The sequence below is a fragment of the Erythrolamprus reginae genome, chromosome 9 (assembly GCF_031021105.1).
Source record: "Erythrolamprus reginae isolate rEryReg1 chromosome 9, rEryReg1.hap1, whole genome shotgun sequence".
Classification (NCBI taxonomy): Eukaryota; Metazoa; Chordata; class Lepidosauria; order Squamata; family Dipsadidae; genus Erythrolamprus; species Erythrolamprus reginae.
In genome coordinates, this window is record NC_091958.1 from 45,999,749 (window position 1) to 46,013,107 (window position 13,359).

Here is a 13,359-nt window from a genome sequence, read left to right on the forward strand (position 1 = left end):
TAGATAGATAGATAGATAGATAGATAGATAGATTAGAGATAGATAGATAGATGATAGATAGATGATAGATAGATAGATAGATAGATAGATTAGAGATAGATAGATAGATTAGAGATAGATAGATAGATTAGAGATAGATAGATAGATAGATGATAGATAGATGATAGATAGATAGATAGATAGATAGATAGATAGATAGATAGATTAGAGATAGATAGATAGATTAGAGATAGATAGATAGATTAGAGATAGATAGATAGATTAGAGATAGATAGATAGATTAGAGATAGATAGATAGATAGATAGATAGATAGATAGATAGATAGATGTGCCCTTAGCCCCGGTTCTCAAAGCCTCCTGCTGCTTTCGCCACAGAGTGGAGCTGTGGGAGTGAGTCATGGACCCAGCCTGACCCGGTGGCTGGAGCCGAGCGCTCAACGTATGCGCACAGGATATCCTCACACTTTTGGGGACTTTGCTGGTCTCATATCCTGATTTCCACTTTGCAAGCGGGTCAGGAGCAAAGATGCCAGGCTGCACGCATACACACACACAAATAGCTGCTCCCCCCCCTCAAAACCCCTACTAACAGCTGTCTCGGGGCAGAACTCAAGCAGATTAAGACACGTGGTGGCCTTTGCATCCTTGTGGGTGAAGAGTAGAGAGATGGCTTATCTTCTTGTCCCAAAAGGGGCCTTTTTTTCCCCCACGAGGCATCTGGACTTTCTGGTGGTTCTTTGAAGAAGTTTCACTTCTCATCCATGAAACTTCTTCAGATTGTTGCAGGAACTGGGTTTGTCTAGTTTAATGAAAAGAAGGACCAGGGGAGACAGTCTGCCACAAAGAAGAAGGAGTCAAGCTATTCTCCAAAGCACCTGAGGGTAGAACAAGAAGCAATGGGTGGAAACTAATCAAGGAGAGAAGCAACTTAGAATTAAGGAAGAATTTCCTGACACTTAGAACAATTAATCGGTGGAACATTCTGCCCCCAGAAGTTGTGAATATTCCAACACTAGAAGTTTTTAAGCAGATGTTGGATAACCATTTAGAAACATAAAAACATAGAAGACTAACGGCAGAAAAAGACCTCGTGATCCATCTAGTCTGCCCTTATACTATTTTCTATATTTTATCTTAGGATGGGTATATGATTATCCCAGGCATGTTTAAATTCAGTTACTGTGGATTTACCAACCACGTCTGCTGGAAGTTTGTTCCAAGGATCTACAACTCTTTCAGTAAAATAATATTTTCTCATGTTGCTTTTGATCTTTCCCCCAACTAACTTCAGATTGTGTCCCCTTGTTCTTGTGTTCACTTTCCTATTAAAAACACTTCCCTCCTGGAGCTTATTTAACCCTTTAACATATATAAATGTTTTGATCATGTCCCCCCTTTCCCTTCTGTCCTCCAGACTATACAGATTGAGTTCATTAAGTCTTTCCTGATACGTTTTATGCTTAAGACCTTCCACCATTCTTGTAGCCCGTCTTGGACTCGTTCAATTTTGTCAATATCTTTTTGTAGGTGAGGTCTCTAGAACTAAACACAGTATTCCAGCACTCTATATAGCGGGATCATAATCTCCCTCTTCCTGCTTGTTATACTTCTAGCTATTCAGCCAAGCATCCTACTTGCTTTCCCTACTGCCTGACTGCATTGTTCACCCATTTTGAGACTGTCAGAAATCACTACCCCTAAATCCTTCTCTTCTGAAGTTTTTGCTAACACAGAACTGCTTAAATAGTGTAGGTTTTCCTGCCTAAGCAGGGGGTTGGACTAGAAGACCTCCAAGATCCCTTCCAACTCTGTTGTTGTTATTATTATTATTATATTATGCTTTGGAGAATAGGTCCGGTGTGTCTTATTCTCTGAAAAATACGGTAATTATCATCTGCAGTGATTCACTTAACAACTGTGGCAAGAAAGGTCGTAAAACAGGACAAAGTTCACTTGGCAAATGTCTCACTTAACAGCAGAGGTTTTGGGCTCAGCCGTGCTCGTAAGTCCAGGGCTGTCTGTTGTGTAAAAAATAGAAGTGTTTTGATCTTCGTGCCAAGAAAGTGCAGTTGTAAAGTGGAAGAACACAATGTAATAAAAGTGGCCTAAATAAAAATGCAGAAAAATCCTTTTCATATCCAGCTTAACTTCCGTTTATTGTTCCTCTGCTTGACAGTTCAACTAATGCTTTGCAGGAATTTCCTCAAGTCGTTTTTTTTCTCTCCTCTCTGTCTCTTCCTATTTTTTTTTAAATAGATGTCGCAGAGAAGGACCCAGATGGTGACTGCAGACATTTAGCTTTGCAAAGTCTGCTGCTGTTGGAAAACTTGAAAAAAAAGCTTGAAGCGACTTCTCTGGAGTAAATAAAAGACAGCTTGATCCTAAAGACACTCTCCAAAAAGCTGGTGGCTGCAAATGTCCCCAGGCTTTTAGGAGAAAGGGACAAGGGGCATTCAACACAGAAACATCTACAAACTATGGATGCTGTTGCTAACTGACATGCAAATTTAATCCTAGTTATTTATGGTCTTGGCCAATTTACTGAAAGTCGAAAGCAAAGTTTTAGACGTTTTCACACAGAGGAAAACAAACAACATTTGCTCCAATTGATGAGGCCTATTTTGGCTGTTGACGTAGAGAAGCTGGACAGTGTATTTCCCAAGCCAGATAAAGGGGGAAAGTTTATTAAAATCCATTCTCAGTGGGGACTGGCTCTATTTTTCTAAAGGGTCTGTTCTATGCAAAGAATTCTGTGGTCAAAGAAAGTGAATCCTTTTGACAAATGCGTAACATGAAAGCCTTTTAGGACATGAATTCAATTCCGCAGCTACTCAAGATTGTTGGCTGAGCAGATACAAAAATAGCCAGGGAAATGCGAAGCGTTCTCCTTGTCAGACAACAGGAGTGCTGATTTACTACCAATTTACATAGGAGCCAAAGAGTCCGCAGCACAAGGAAACGAGCCAGTAGCTGGCCACCCCAATCAACTGTTGTGATTCAGCCTGAGGCTCCTCAGGGACCGGCTGGAGCTCTGCCGGATCCATGCCCAGAGGAGGACAGTGAACAGGGGGGGGAGGACCAGGCAGACGGGGGAGAGGAACGTCAGGAAGAGGAGGAGGGAGAGCAGTCTGAGACTCCCCGGGGGGGGCCTCTCCCCAGCTAGTAGCCTGGATTCCTTGGATGAAGACGCACAGGCTATAATAGACATGAGGCAGCGACGTGCAGCTCAAAGACGGGGCCAATTAGAAAGGTATTTCCATCCCTGAATTGGCAACAGCTGGGTTTGGGTGTGGTTCTCCTCAGCAGGGTTGAAAAGGCAGGCCCGCCCTTACAGTCTTGTGGAGAGTTATCAACTGGGAGTCCTGTGACCTTGCTTCGATTCTTGGCATCTCTGATCTTGGCTTGTGGCCTAGAAGTCTGGAAGACTTGGGGGAGGCGTGGGTTTTATTATCTCCAGCGTTGTTTTTGCCAGCAAGAATCCTGTTTTATTGCCTGGCCTTCGTGAAACCTCTGTGAAGCTTCACAGTGTTCCTGTCTGTAAGAACAGTTTTTGTTACCTGTGTTTGCTTTCAATGATATAAACTGCCTTTGCTTTTTACCAGTGTGTCTGGCTACTCTTTTTGGGGTTGGTGTTGACGTCTGGGGGGACCCAGACAGAACATCAACCAATTAGAAGCCACACCTAACCAGGCATCAGATAAATGCTACACATAAAATAGCCCAAAGCACACTTTCCAATAAAGAGAAGTTCCCTGAGGATGGGTTCCAGAATGAGTCTGAAAGCTCGGAAGATTAAATCTCTGATCCTGGGTAAACCAACCCAGACTGGAGTGTTTTAAGACTGCCTGGAATTAAGTTTACGGCTACTATTTTATATTACTCTTCTGCCGTTCCCACCCTCTTGTTCTCCAGATTTAAGGCCATACAAAAAGACGCGACTTGTGAATCCAAAATATTTAATACAAACATGAAGAAAGTATCTCTCGAAACTGTCTCAGGGTATTTTAAAAACCTGTGGCTTTGGGAATGCTGAACACTTCTCAGATTCCAAGGATCAACTGGATCACAAGGATTACAGAGCAAGGCTGAGTCCACTTGTCTTTCTCCTCACCATACCCGAAACACGGCGCTGGCCCCCCAAAAGTCCCTGCTGAGCTGTTAGGGGGCCTCTGTCTCATCGGCCACTTCTTCAATCTCCTTGTCCTCCACGCTGTTGTGGCGGACTCTCTCCGGAGCGGTGTTTCGGCTGAGTGGGATGCCCAGCCCTCTGTGTATTGCCTCCACCGTCTGCTGGTTGACATAGTAGTTGAGATTCACGCAGGGGATTTTCTTCCGCATTTCTTCCAGGTACCGGTAGGCCTGATGAAAAAAAATAAGAGATGGCGTTCTATGATCTGAGCCCAACTTGGCCAACTTAGCCGCTCCGAGTCTTCGGAGAGGAGCGGCATACGAATCTAATTAATTAATTATTATTATTATTATTATTATTATTATTATTATTATTAATACTTATTATTAGAAACATAGAAGATTGACGGCAGAAAAAGACCTCCTGCTCCATCTAGTCTGCCCTTATACTATTTCCTGTATTTTATCTTAGGATGGATATACAGTGTTCCCTCGATTTTCGCGGGTTCGAACTTCGCGAAAAGTCTATACCATGGTTTTTCAAAAATATTAATTAAAAAATACTTTGCGGGTTTTTTCCATATACCACGGTTTTTCCCGCCTGATGACGTCATATGTCATCACCAAACTTTCATCCGTCTTTAATAAATATTTTTTTAAATAAACTTTAATAAATAAACATGGTGAGTAATAATCTAAATGATTGCTAAGGGAATGGGAAATTGCAATTTAGGGGTTTAAAGTGTTAAGGGAAGGCTTGTGATACTGTTCATAGCCAAAAATACTGCATTTACTTCCGCATCTCTACTTCGCGGAAATTCGACTTTTGCGGGCGGTCTCAGAACGCATCCCCCGTGAAAATTGAGGGAACACTGTATGTTTATTCCAGGCATGTTTCAATTCAGTTACTGTGGATTTACCAATCACGTCTGCTGGAAGTTTGTTCCAAGGATCTAATCTTTCAGTAAAATAATATTTTCTCACGTTGCTTCTGATCTTTCCCCCACCTAACCTCAGATTGTGTCCCCTTGTTCTTGTGTTCACTTTCCTATTATAAACACTTCCCTCCTGAACCTTATTTAACCCTTTAACATATTTAAATATTTCAATCATGTCCCCCCTTTCCCTTCTGTCCTCCAGACTCTATAGATTGAGTTCATTAAGTCTTTCTTGTTCATTTTGAGGCTTAAGACCTTCCACCCTTTTTGTAGCCCATCTTTGGACCTGTTCAATTTTATCGATATCTTTTTGTAGGTGAGGTCTCCAGAACTGAGCACAGTATTCCAAATGTGGTCTCACCAGCGCTCTATACAGTGGGATCACAACCTCCCTCTTCCTGCTTGTTATACCTCATAAATCACTACCCCTAAATCCCACACTTCTGAAGTTTCTGCTAACACAGAACTGCCAATACAATACTCAGATTGAGGATTCCTTTTCTCCAAGTGCATTATTTTACATTTGGAAACATTAAACTGCAGTTTCCATTGCTTTGACCACTTATCTAGTAAAGCTAAATCAATTGCCATATTACAGACAAACATATTAAAAAGAATAGGACCGCGGACAGACCCTTGTGGCACACCACTTGCAACCAGAATACTCGCCACTAACAACAACCCTCTGATATCTACCCTCCAGCCAGCTGCAAATCCATTGAACTATCCAGGGATTAAGTCCAATCTTCACTAATTTAGTGATTAATACTTACTATTATTAATACAGAGGCTCTCAACCTTTTGGACACCAGGGACCAGTTCCATGGGCAAAGGTTTTTCTGTGGATGGGGCGTGGTTGCACAGACCAATTTGCTGGCATGCCACGTGGCATGCCACGGTTGTGGATCCCGGATTACATACAAGTGGTCTTCGATTTAAAACCATTGAGTCAGTGTTTCCCAACCTTTTTTGAGCCGCGGCACATTATTCATATTTTCAAAATCCTGGGGAACATTGAGGGGGGGCAAAAAAAAAGTTTGGACAAAAAAATATCTCTCTCTTCCTCCCTTTCGCTCTATTTCTCCCCCCTCTTTCTCTCTCTTCCTTCCTTCCCTTCTTTCTCTCTCTCCATCCCTCTTTCTTTCTTCCTCTTTTTTGGTCTCTTTCTCTCTCCCTCCTTCCTTCCCTCTATGTCTTTCTCTCCCTCCTTCCTCCTCTCTTGCTCTCTCTCTTGCTTTTTTCTCTCTCTCTTGCTCTCTCTCTCTGTGTCTCTCTTGCTCTCTCTCTTTCTCTGCCTCTCTTGCTATCTCTCTTTCTCTCTCTCTCTCTGCCTCTCTTGCTATGTCTCTTTCATTCTCTCTCTCTGCCTCTCTTGCTATGTCTTTCTTTCTCTCTCTCTCTCTCTGTGTCTCTCTTGCTATCTCTCTCTTTCTCTGTCTCTCTTTCTCTCTCTCTTGCTATGTCTCCCTTTCTCTCTTGCTATGTCTCTCTTGCTATCTCTCTCTCTCTCTGTCTCTTGCTATGTCTCTCTTTCTTTTTCTCTCTCTATCTGTCTCTTTCTTTCTCTCTCTCTCTCTTGCTATCTCGCTTTCTTTCTCTCTCTCTCTGCCTCTCCTGCTATGTCTCTCTTTCTCTCTGTCTCTCTGTCTCTTTCTACCATGCCGACAACAGCGGCATCAGGCAGTAGCCAAGGGTGGCGGCAGAGCAGCTGACTGCAAGCGGGAGTCCTGATGGCGGCAGCTGGATGTGCTGCTGGACGCCATGTATGCTGGCGCTGCGCTGGGCATGGGCATGGGGCTGGCACCTCCGGCCCAGCCAGCGAGCCAGCGCCAGCCCCGCAGCGCCAGCATGTACGTCTCCAGCAGCATGTCCAACCGCCAGTCGGTGCCTCCACCCTGGAGCTCCCTCTCGCCGCCGCCATCTCCCCACGACTGCCTGGGGCCGCTGCAGCCGGCACCCTCCCACTCCCACCACCGGTGCCCTCCCGACAGGCCCCAAAGGACACTTGCCGCCGACGCCAGGGAAGCTCCAGCTGGGTTGGGTGCTGCCGGTGCCGGTGCCTCCGACCTGGAGCTCCCACTCGCAGCTATCCCCCGGCTCCTGCCCGATGCCGCTGTTTCCGGCGCTCTCCTGCTGGGCCCCAAAGAAGGCGAGAAAAAGGAGGCGCGAAGAATGAAGCTCTCCTTTTTCCCGCCTTCCTTCTTTGGGGTCCAGCAGGAGAGCACCGGAAACAGCGTCATCGGGCAGGAGCCGGGGGACAGCTGCGAGTGGGAGTTCCAGGTCCGAGGCACCGACACCGGCAGCGCCCCGCCCAGCTGGAGCTTCCCTAGGAGCTTCGCGGCACATCTGACCGTGTCTCGCGGCACACTAGTGTGCCGCGGCACACCGGTTGGGAAACGCTGCATTGAGTGACTGAAGTTACAACAGCACTGAAAAAATGACTTATGACCATTTGTCAGACTTATGACCGTTGCGGCAACTGGTTTATGATGGTTGCAGTGTCCCAGGCTCACGCGATTCCCCTTTTGTGACCTTCCAACAAGCCAGATCCACGGGGACACCAAATTCTTTTCACAGCTGTATTATTAACAACTGCAGTGATTTGCATAATAACCGATTTGCGTAACGGCTGCGGCAATAAAGTTGATAAAATAGGGCAAAATTCCCTTTACCCAGCACCTAGCAACGGAGGTGTTGGGCTCAATTGCGGTCTTACATTGAGGATGACCTATAGCAGTGATGGCAAACCTATGGCACAGGTGCCACAGGGAGCCATATCTGCTGGCACATGAGCCGTTGCCCTAGCTCAGCTCCAATGTGCATGTGTGTGCCAGCCAGCTGATTTTTGGCTTACTCAGAGGCTCTGGGAGGGCATTTTGGGCTTCCAGGGAGCTTCCAGGAGGATGGGGGAGGGTGTTTTTATCCTCCCCCGGCTCCAGGAAAGCCTTTGGAGCCTGGGGAGGGTGAAACACGAGCCTACTAGGGAGCTGTTTTTGCCCTCCCCAGGCATTGGATGATAGGTGTGGGCACTCGCGCATGCATGATAACGCACATGCACACTCTTTCGACACCCGAGGAAAAAACGGTTCGCCATCACTGACGTATAGTTATATTTAGCTGAGAAGTGAACCGATTTCAGAGCTGTCTTTTTCACAAAGGAGACATCTTAATCATGCATACATCGGTTTCCAACCCAACCCAACGGAATTGTTGTTTTTTTTAAAAGTTAAATATCCATGTTTATGTACAATTGGCACAACTCTAAAGCAATTTCTCCATAATCTATATGCCTTTGTCACGAAGGCCTGCACAAGAACAACAATACAAGCATTTGTGCAACCTTAATCCATAATGACCTTTAAAGCCCTACATGGCATTGGACCAGAATACATCCGGAACCGCCTTCTACCGCACGAATCCCAGCGGCCGATAAGGTCCCACAGAGTTGGTCTTCTCCGGGTCCTGTCGACCAAACAATGTTGTTTGGCAGGCCCCAGGGGAAGAGCCTTCTCTGTGGCGGCCCCGGCCCTCTGGAATCAACTCCCCCCGGAGATTAGAACGGCCCCCACCCTCCTTGTCTTTCACAAATTACTCAAGACCCACCTTTATCGCCAGGCATGGGGGAACTGAGACATCCTCCCCCAGGCTTTTATATTTTATGTTTGCTATGTATGTGTTGTATGGTTTTAAATTGTTGGGGTTTTAGATATGTTTTATTTTAAGATTAGATTTGTCTCACTGTTATATTGTTTTTGTATTACTGTTGTGAGCCGCCCCAAGTCTTCGGAGAGGGGTGGCATACAGATCTAATTATTATTATTAATAATAATAATAATAATAATAATAATAATACATGGAAATGAGAAAGAAAAAATTCATGTCCTAAACCGAATTTATTATTTTATTTATTACTTAGATTTGTATGCCGCCCCTCTCCGAAGACTTTTGCTGCATTTGCTGCATATTTTAAACGCTGCCTCTTCTTCGCTCAAACGCTAGAGAGCACCTGGGGGCTTGAGAAGAGCAATTCCTTTGGGCCTGTTAATTCTGGCTTCCCCCTTTGAAAGTGGGCCATGTGGACACTTCCTGCTGGAAGCGTGTGAATCATCTCTTCTCCAGATGGCCCTGCATAATTGCTTCCTCTGACTTCCTCTCTCCCAATCCGTCCAGGTGGGGAAAAGAGGTACCAGAATACTGTCGAATGGTAGCACAGCAAGGCCCGCCGTTACTGTATTATTTATACATCATCCCCATTCAGGATGGATAAGAGACTCACCTGGGGATTCAGAAATATTTTAAAAAATCTGCAAAAATATGTAAAAGGCAAATAGAAACATAGAAACATAGAAGTCTGACGGCAGAAAAAGACCTCATGGTCCATCTAGTCTGCCCTTATACTATTTCCTGTATTTTATCTTAGGATGGATATATGTTTATCCCAGGCATGTTTAAATTCAGTTACTGTGGATTTATCTACCACGTCTGCTGGAGGTTTGTTCCAAGGATCTACTACTCTTTCAGTAAAATAATATTTTCTCATGTTGCTTTTGATCTTTCCCCCAACTAACTTCAGATTGTGTCCCCTTGTTCTTGTGTTCACTTTCCCATTAAAAACACTTTCCTTCTGGACATACAAATAGGAGATCTTTTGTATGGTATCTGAAATCTCTCTACATCAGAGGTTTTCAAACCTGGGTACTTTAAGACTCGTGGACTTCAACTCCCAGAATTCTCCAGCTGGCTGGAGAATTTCAGGAGTCAAAGTCCACAAATTGCCAAGTTTGAGGACCCCTGCTCTACAGAGAGAAAATTAGAAGTACAGGTTCTTTAGCGACTGAAGTTACAATAGACCCTGAAAAAGCTACTTACGATCCAGATTTAAATGTCTGGTGTCTGACACCCTATATCACGTGACTGAGTTTTGATTGTTCAGCAACTGGTCCACGTTAATAGCCTTTTGCAGCATCCCAAAGTCACACAACTGATTTACAATGTTTACCGTTTGCTTACTGTATTTTTCAGAGTATAAGATGTTCCCTTTTCCTCCCTGAAAGAAGCTGATAATTTGGGTGAGTCTTATACTCTGAATGTAGCTTTTTTTCCAGCCCTAACTAGCTGCTAACGATTTCCCCAGCTCTTACCTTGCAGGCTGTTTCATTGTTTCTCTCTGTGAAGAATGTTTTCCAAGCCCTAAGTCTTTGCAGGTTTTTTTTCATTGATCTAACTTGCACCGAATAAGTTTCTTTCCAGCCCTAACCATGTGCTAACAATGTTCCAAGTTCTTGCTGGCTTGCAAGCTCTTCCATTGTAACTTTCTGCAAAGAATGTTTTCCAAGCCCTAAATCTTTGCAGGCTTTTTTTCCCATTGCTCTACTTGCTCCGAACGCTTCTTTCCAGGTGCTAATGATGTTCCCAGCTCTCACTGGTTTGCAAGCTCTTTCATTATTACTCTCTGAATAAAGTTTTTTAAAAACCCTAACCAGGGGATAAAATAATGTACTGAAGGTGACCAGACTAAGGACACTAGCCAGAAGAATACCTGGTAAGCGCGTCTTATACTCCGAAAAATAAGGCATGCTAAAAAGGCCCCATAACGAACAAGGGGCTCACTTAACGACTGCCATAACAATCATAAAATTGGGTCTGATCAGGGAGGTGACCTACTTTATGACTCCTGCAATTTAACAAAATGATGGGCTCATTTGCGGTCACAATTCAGGGGTTACCTATAATAGCAGTACAGTGTTCCCTCGATTTTCACGGGGGATGCGTTCCAAGACCGCCCGCGAAAGTCGAATTTCCACAAAGTACAGATGCGGAAGTAAATACACTATTTTTGGCTATGAACAGTATCCCAAGCCTTCCCTTAACACTTTAAACCTCTAAATTACAATTTCCCATTCCTTTAGCAACCATTTAGATTATTACTCACCATGTTTATTTATTAAAGTTTATTTAAAATGTTTTTTAAAGGCAGACGAAAGTTTGGCAATGACATGACGTCATTGGGCGGGAAAAACCGTGGTATAGGGGGGGAAACCGTGAAGTATTTTTTAATTAATATTTTTGAAAAACCGTGGTATAGGCGTTTCGCGAAGTTTGAACCCGCGAAAATCGAGGGAACACTATATATTTTTCATCCATTCAAAATTTCAGGCTAATCATTAAAAGGTATTGCCCAAACCAATGCCAGGCATAAACAGTAAAATGAATAGTATTTTGGGAATGTTTACAGTTTTTAACATAGAGAAGCTATGTTAAGACTAAGATGTCCTTTGCCTAAATATGCCAGTATTTGCAGCCATACAGTTGCCCAGCAACAGACAGGGCTGTGGGTGCTGCTGAATAAGAAATCATTTAAGTGGCTTGTGGGCCTTGGAGACACTCACCATCTGGAATTCTTGCATCTGCAAATGATGCTCCACCAGGAATCCCAGAACATCCCCCAGGCGGACGGTGGTGTCAAGTTCAGGTTCTCCCAGGAGCAGTTCACACTGCCTGATGGCCTCCTTGGGGTCCTCGGAGTAAAGCCTAGGAGAGGGGGGGAAACACACCAGCAAAAAAGATGATTAGGGGACTGGAGGCTAAAACATATGAAGAACGGTTGCAGGAACTGGGTATGTCCAGTTTGATGAAAAGAAGGACCAGGGGAGACAGGATAGCAGCCTTCCAATATCTCAGAGGTTGCCACAAAGAAGAGGGAGTCAAGCCATTCTCCAAAGCACCTGAGAGTAGAACAAGAAGCAATGGGTGGAAACTAATTAAGATAGTGGTTACCAACCTGGGAGTTGGGACCCCTTGGGGGTCAGATGACCATTTCAAAGTTGTCACCTAAGACCATAGAAAAAGACAAATTTCCCCTGGTGTTAGGAACTAAAGCTTCTATTCTGGTGCCTTGAAATATATTTTTACAATCTGACCAATCAGGCGTTTACAGTGGGGGGGTCCCTCTGACCTTCCGTCCAATCAGCTTAAAGCTCTGTTGGGAGAGTTAGCATTAGACTTATGGTTGGGGATCACCTCAACAAAGGTTGAGAACCACTGAACGAGAGAACCAATTAGAACTAAGGGGAAATTTCCTGACAGAACCATTAGACCAGATCGTGCAGAATGCAGCTGCGAGAGCAATCATAGGCTTCCCTAGGTATGCTCATGTTACACCAACACTCCACAGTCTGCATTGGTTGCCGATCAGTTTCCGGTCACAATTCAAAGTGTTGGTTATGACCTTTAAAGCCTTTCATGGCACTGGACCAGAATATCTGCGAGACCGCCTTCTGCCGCACGAATCCCAGCGGCCGGTTAGGTCCCACAGAGTTGGCCTTCTCCGGGTCCCGTCGACTAAACAATGTCGGCTGGCGGGACCCAGGGGAAGAGCCTTCTCTGTGGTGGCCCCAACCCTCTGGAACCAGCTCCCCCCAGAGATTAGGATTGCCCCCACCCTCCTTTTGTAAACTCCTTAAAACCCACCTCTGCCGTCAGGCATGGGGGAACTGAGATATCTCCCCTTGCCTATGCAGTTTTATATATGGTATGTTGTATGTATGATTTTTTAAACAATGGGGTTTTTTAGACTTTTTAATGTTAGATTTATTATTATAGACTTTTAATATTAGATTTGTCATTGTATACTGTTTTTATTACTGTTGTGAGCCGCCCTGAGTCTGCGGAGAGGGGCGGCATACAATTATTATTATTATTATTATTATTATTATTATTATTATTATTATTATTATTATTATTATTATTATTATTATTATTATAAACATAGAAGTCTGACGGCAGAAAAAGACCTCATGGTCCATCTAGTCTGCCCTTATACTATTTTCTGTATTTTATCTTAGGATGGATATATGTTTATCCCAGGCATGTTTAAATTCAGTTACTGTGGATTTATCTACCACGTCTGCTGGAAGTTTGTTCCAAGGATCTACTACTCTTTCAGTAAAATAATATTTTCCCATTTTGCTTTTGATCTTTCCCCCAACTAACTTCAGAATGTGTCCCCTTGTTCTTGTGTTCACTTTCCTATTAAAAACACTTCCCTCCTGGACCTTATTTAACCCTTTAATATATTTAAATGTTTTGATCATGTCCCCCCTTTTCCTTCTGTCCTCCAGACTATACAGATTGAGTTCATGAAGTCTTTCCTGATACCTTTTATGCTTAAGACCTTCCACCATTCTTGTAGCCCGTCTTTGGACCTGTTCAATTTTGTCAATATCTTTTTGTAGGTGAGATCTCCAGAACTGAACACAGTATTCCAAATGTGGTCTCACCAGCATTCTATATA

General features: G+C 44.0%; 2 protein-coding genes across 4 annotated transcripts in view; one reads left to right on the forward strand and one right to left on the reverse strand.

Moving 5' to 3' along the window:
- Nucleotides 1-3,598, forward strand: part of TELO2 (telomere maintenance 2) — a 44,505-nt gene extending 40,907 nt beyond the window's left edge. For all 3 annotated transcript variants that reach the window (XR_011559847.1, XM_070761070.1, XM_070761071.1), the window contains one exon: nt 2,257-3,598. Coding sequence is in view for 2 of the 3 variants with exons in the window: in XM_070761070.1 (XP_070617171.1) it covers nt 2,257-2,363 (107 nt within the window). In the remaining variant the exon portion in view is untranslated. The remainder of the gene's footprint in view (nt 1-2,256) is intronic.
- Nucleotides 3,599-3,939: 341 nt separating this feature from the next.
- IFT140 (intraflagellar transport 140) overlaps nt 3,940-13,359 on the reverse strand; it is a 152,570-nt gene continuing 143,150 nt past the window's right edge. Inside the window, exons 29-30 of the mRNA XM_070761062.1 lie at nt 11,456-11,597; nt 3,940-4,359 (exon numbers count right to left, since the gene is read on the reverse strand). Coding sequence (XP_070617163.1) covers nt 4,159-4,359; nt 11,456-11,597 — 343 coding nt within the window. The 3' untranslated portion in view covers nt 3,940-4,158. The remainder of the gene's footprint in view (nt 4,360-11,455; nt 11,598-13,359) is intronic.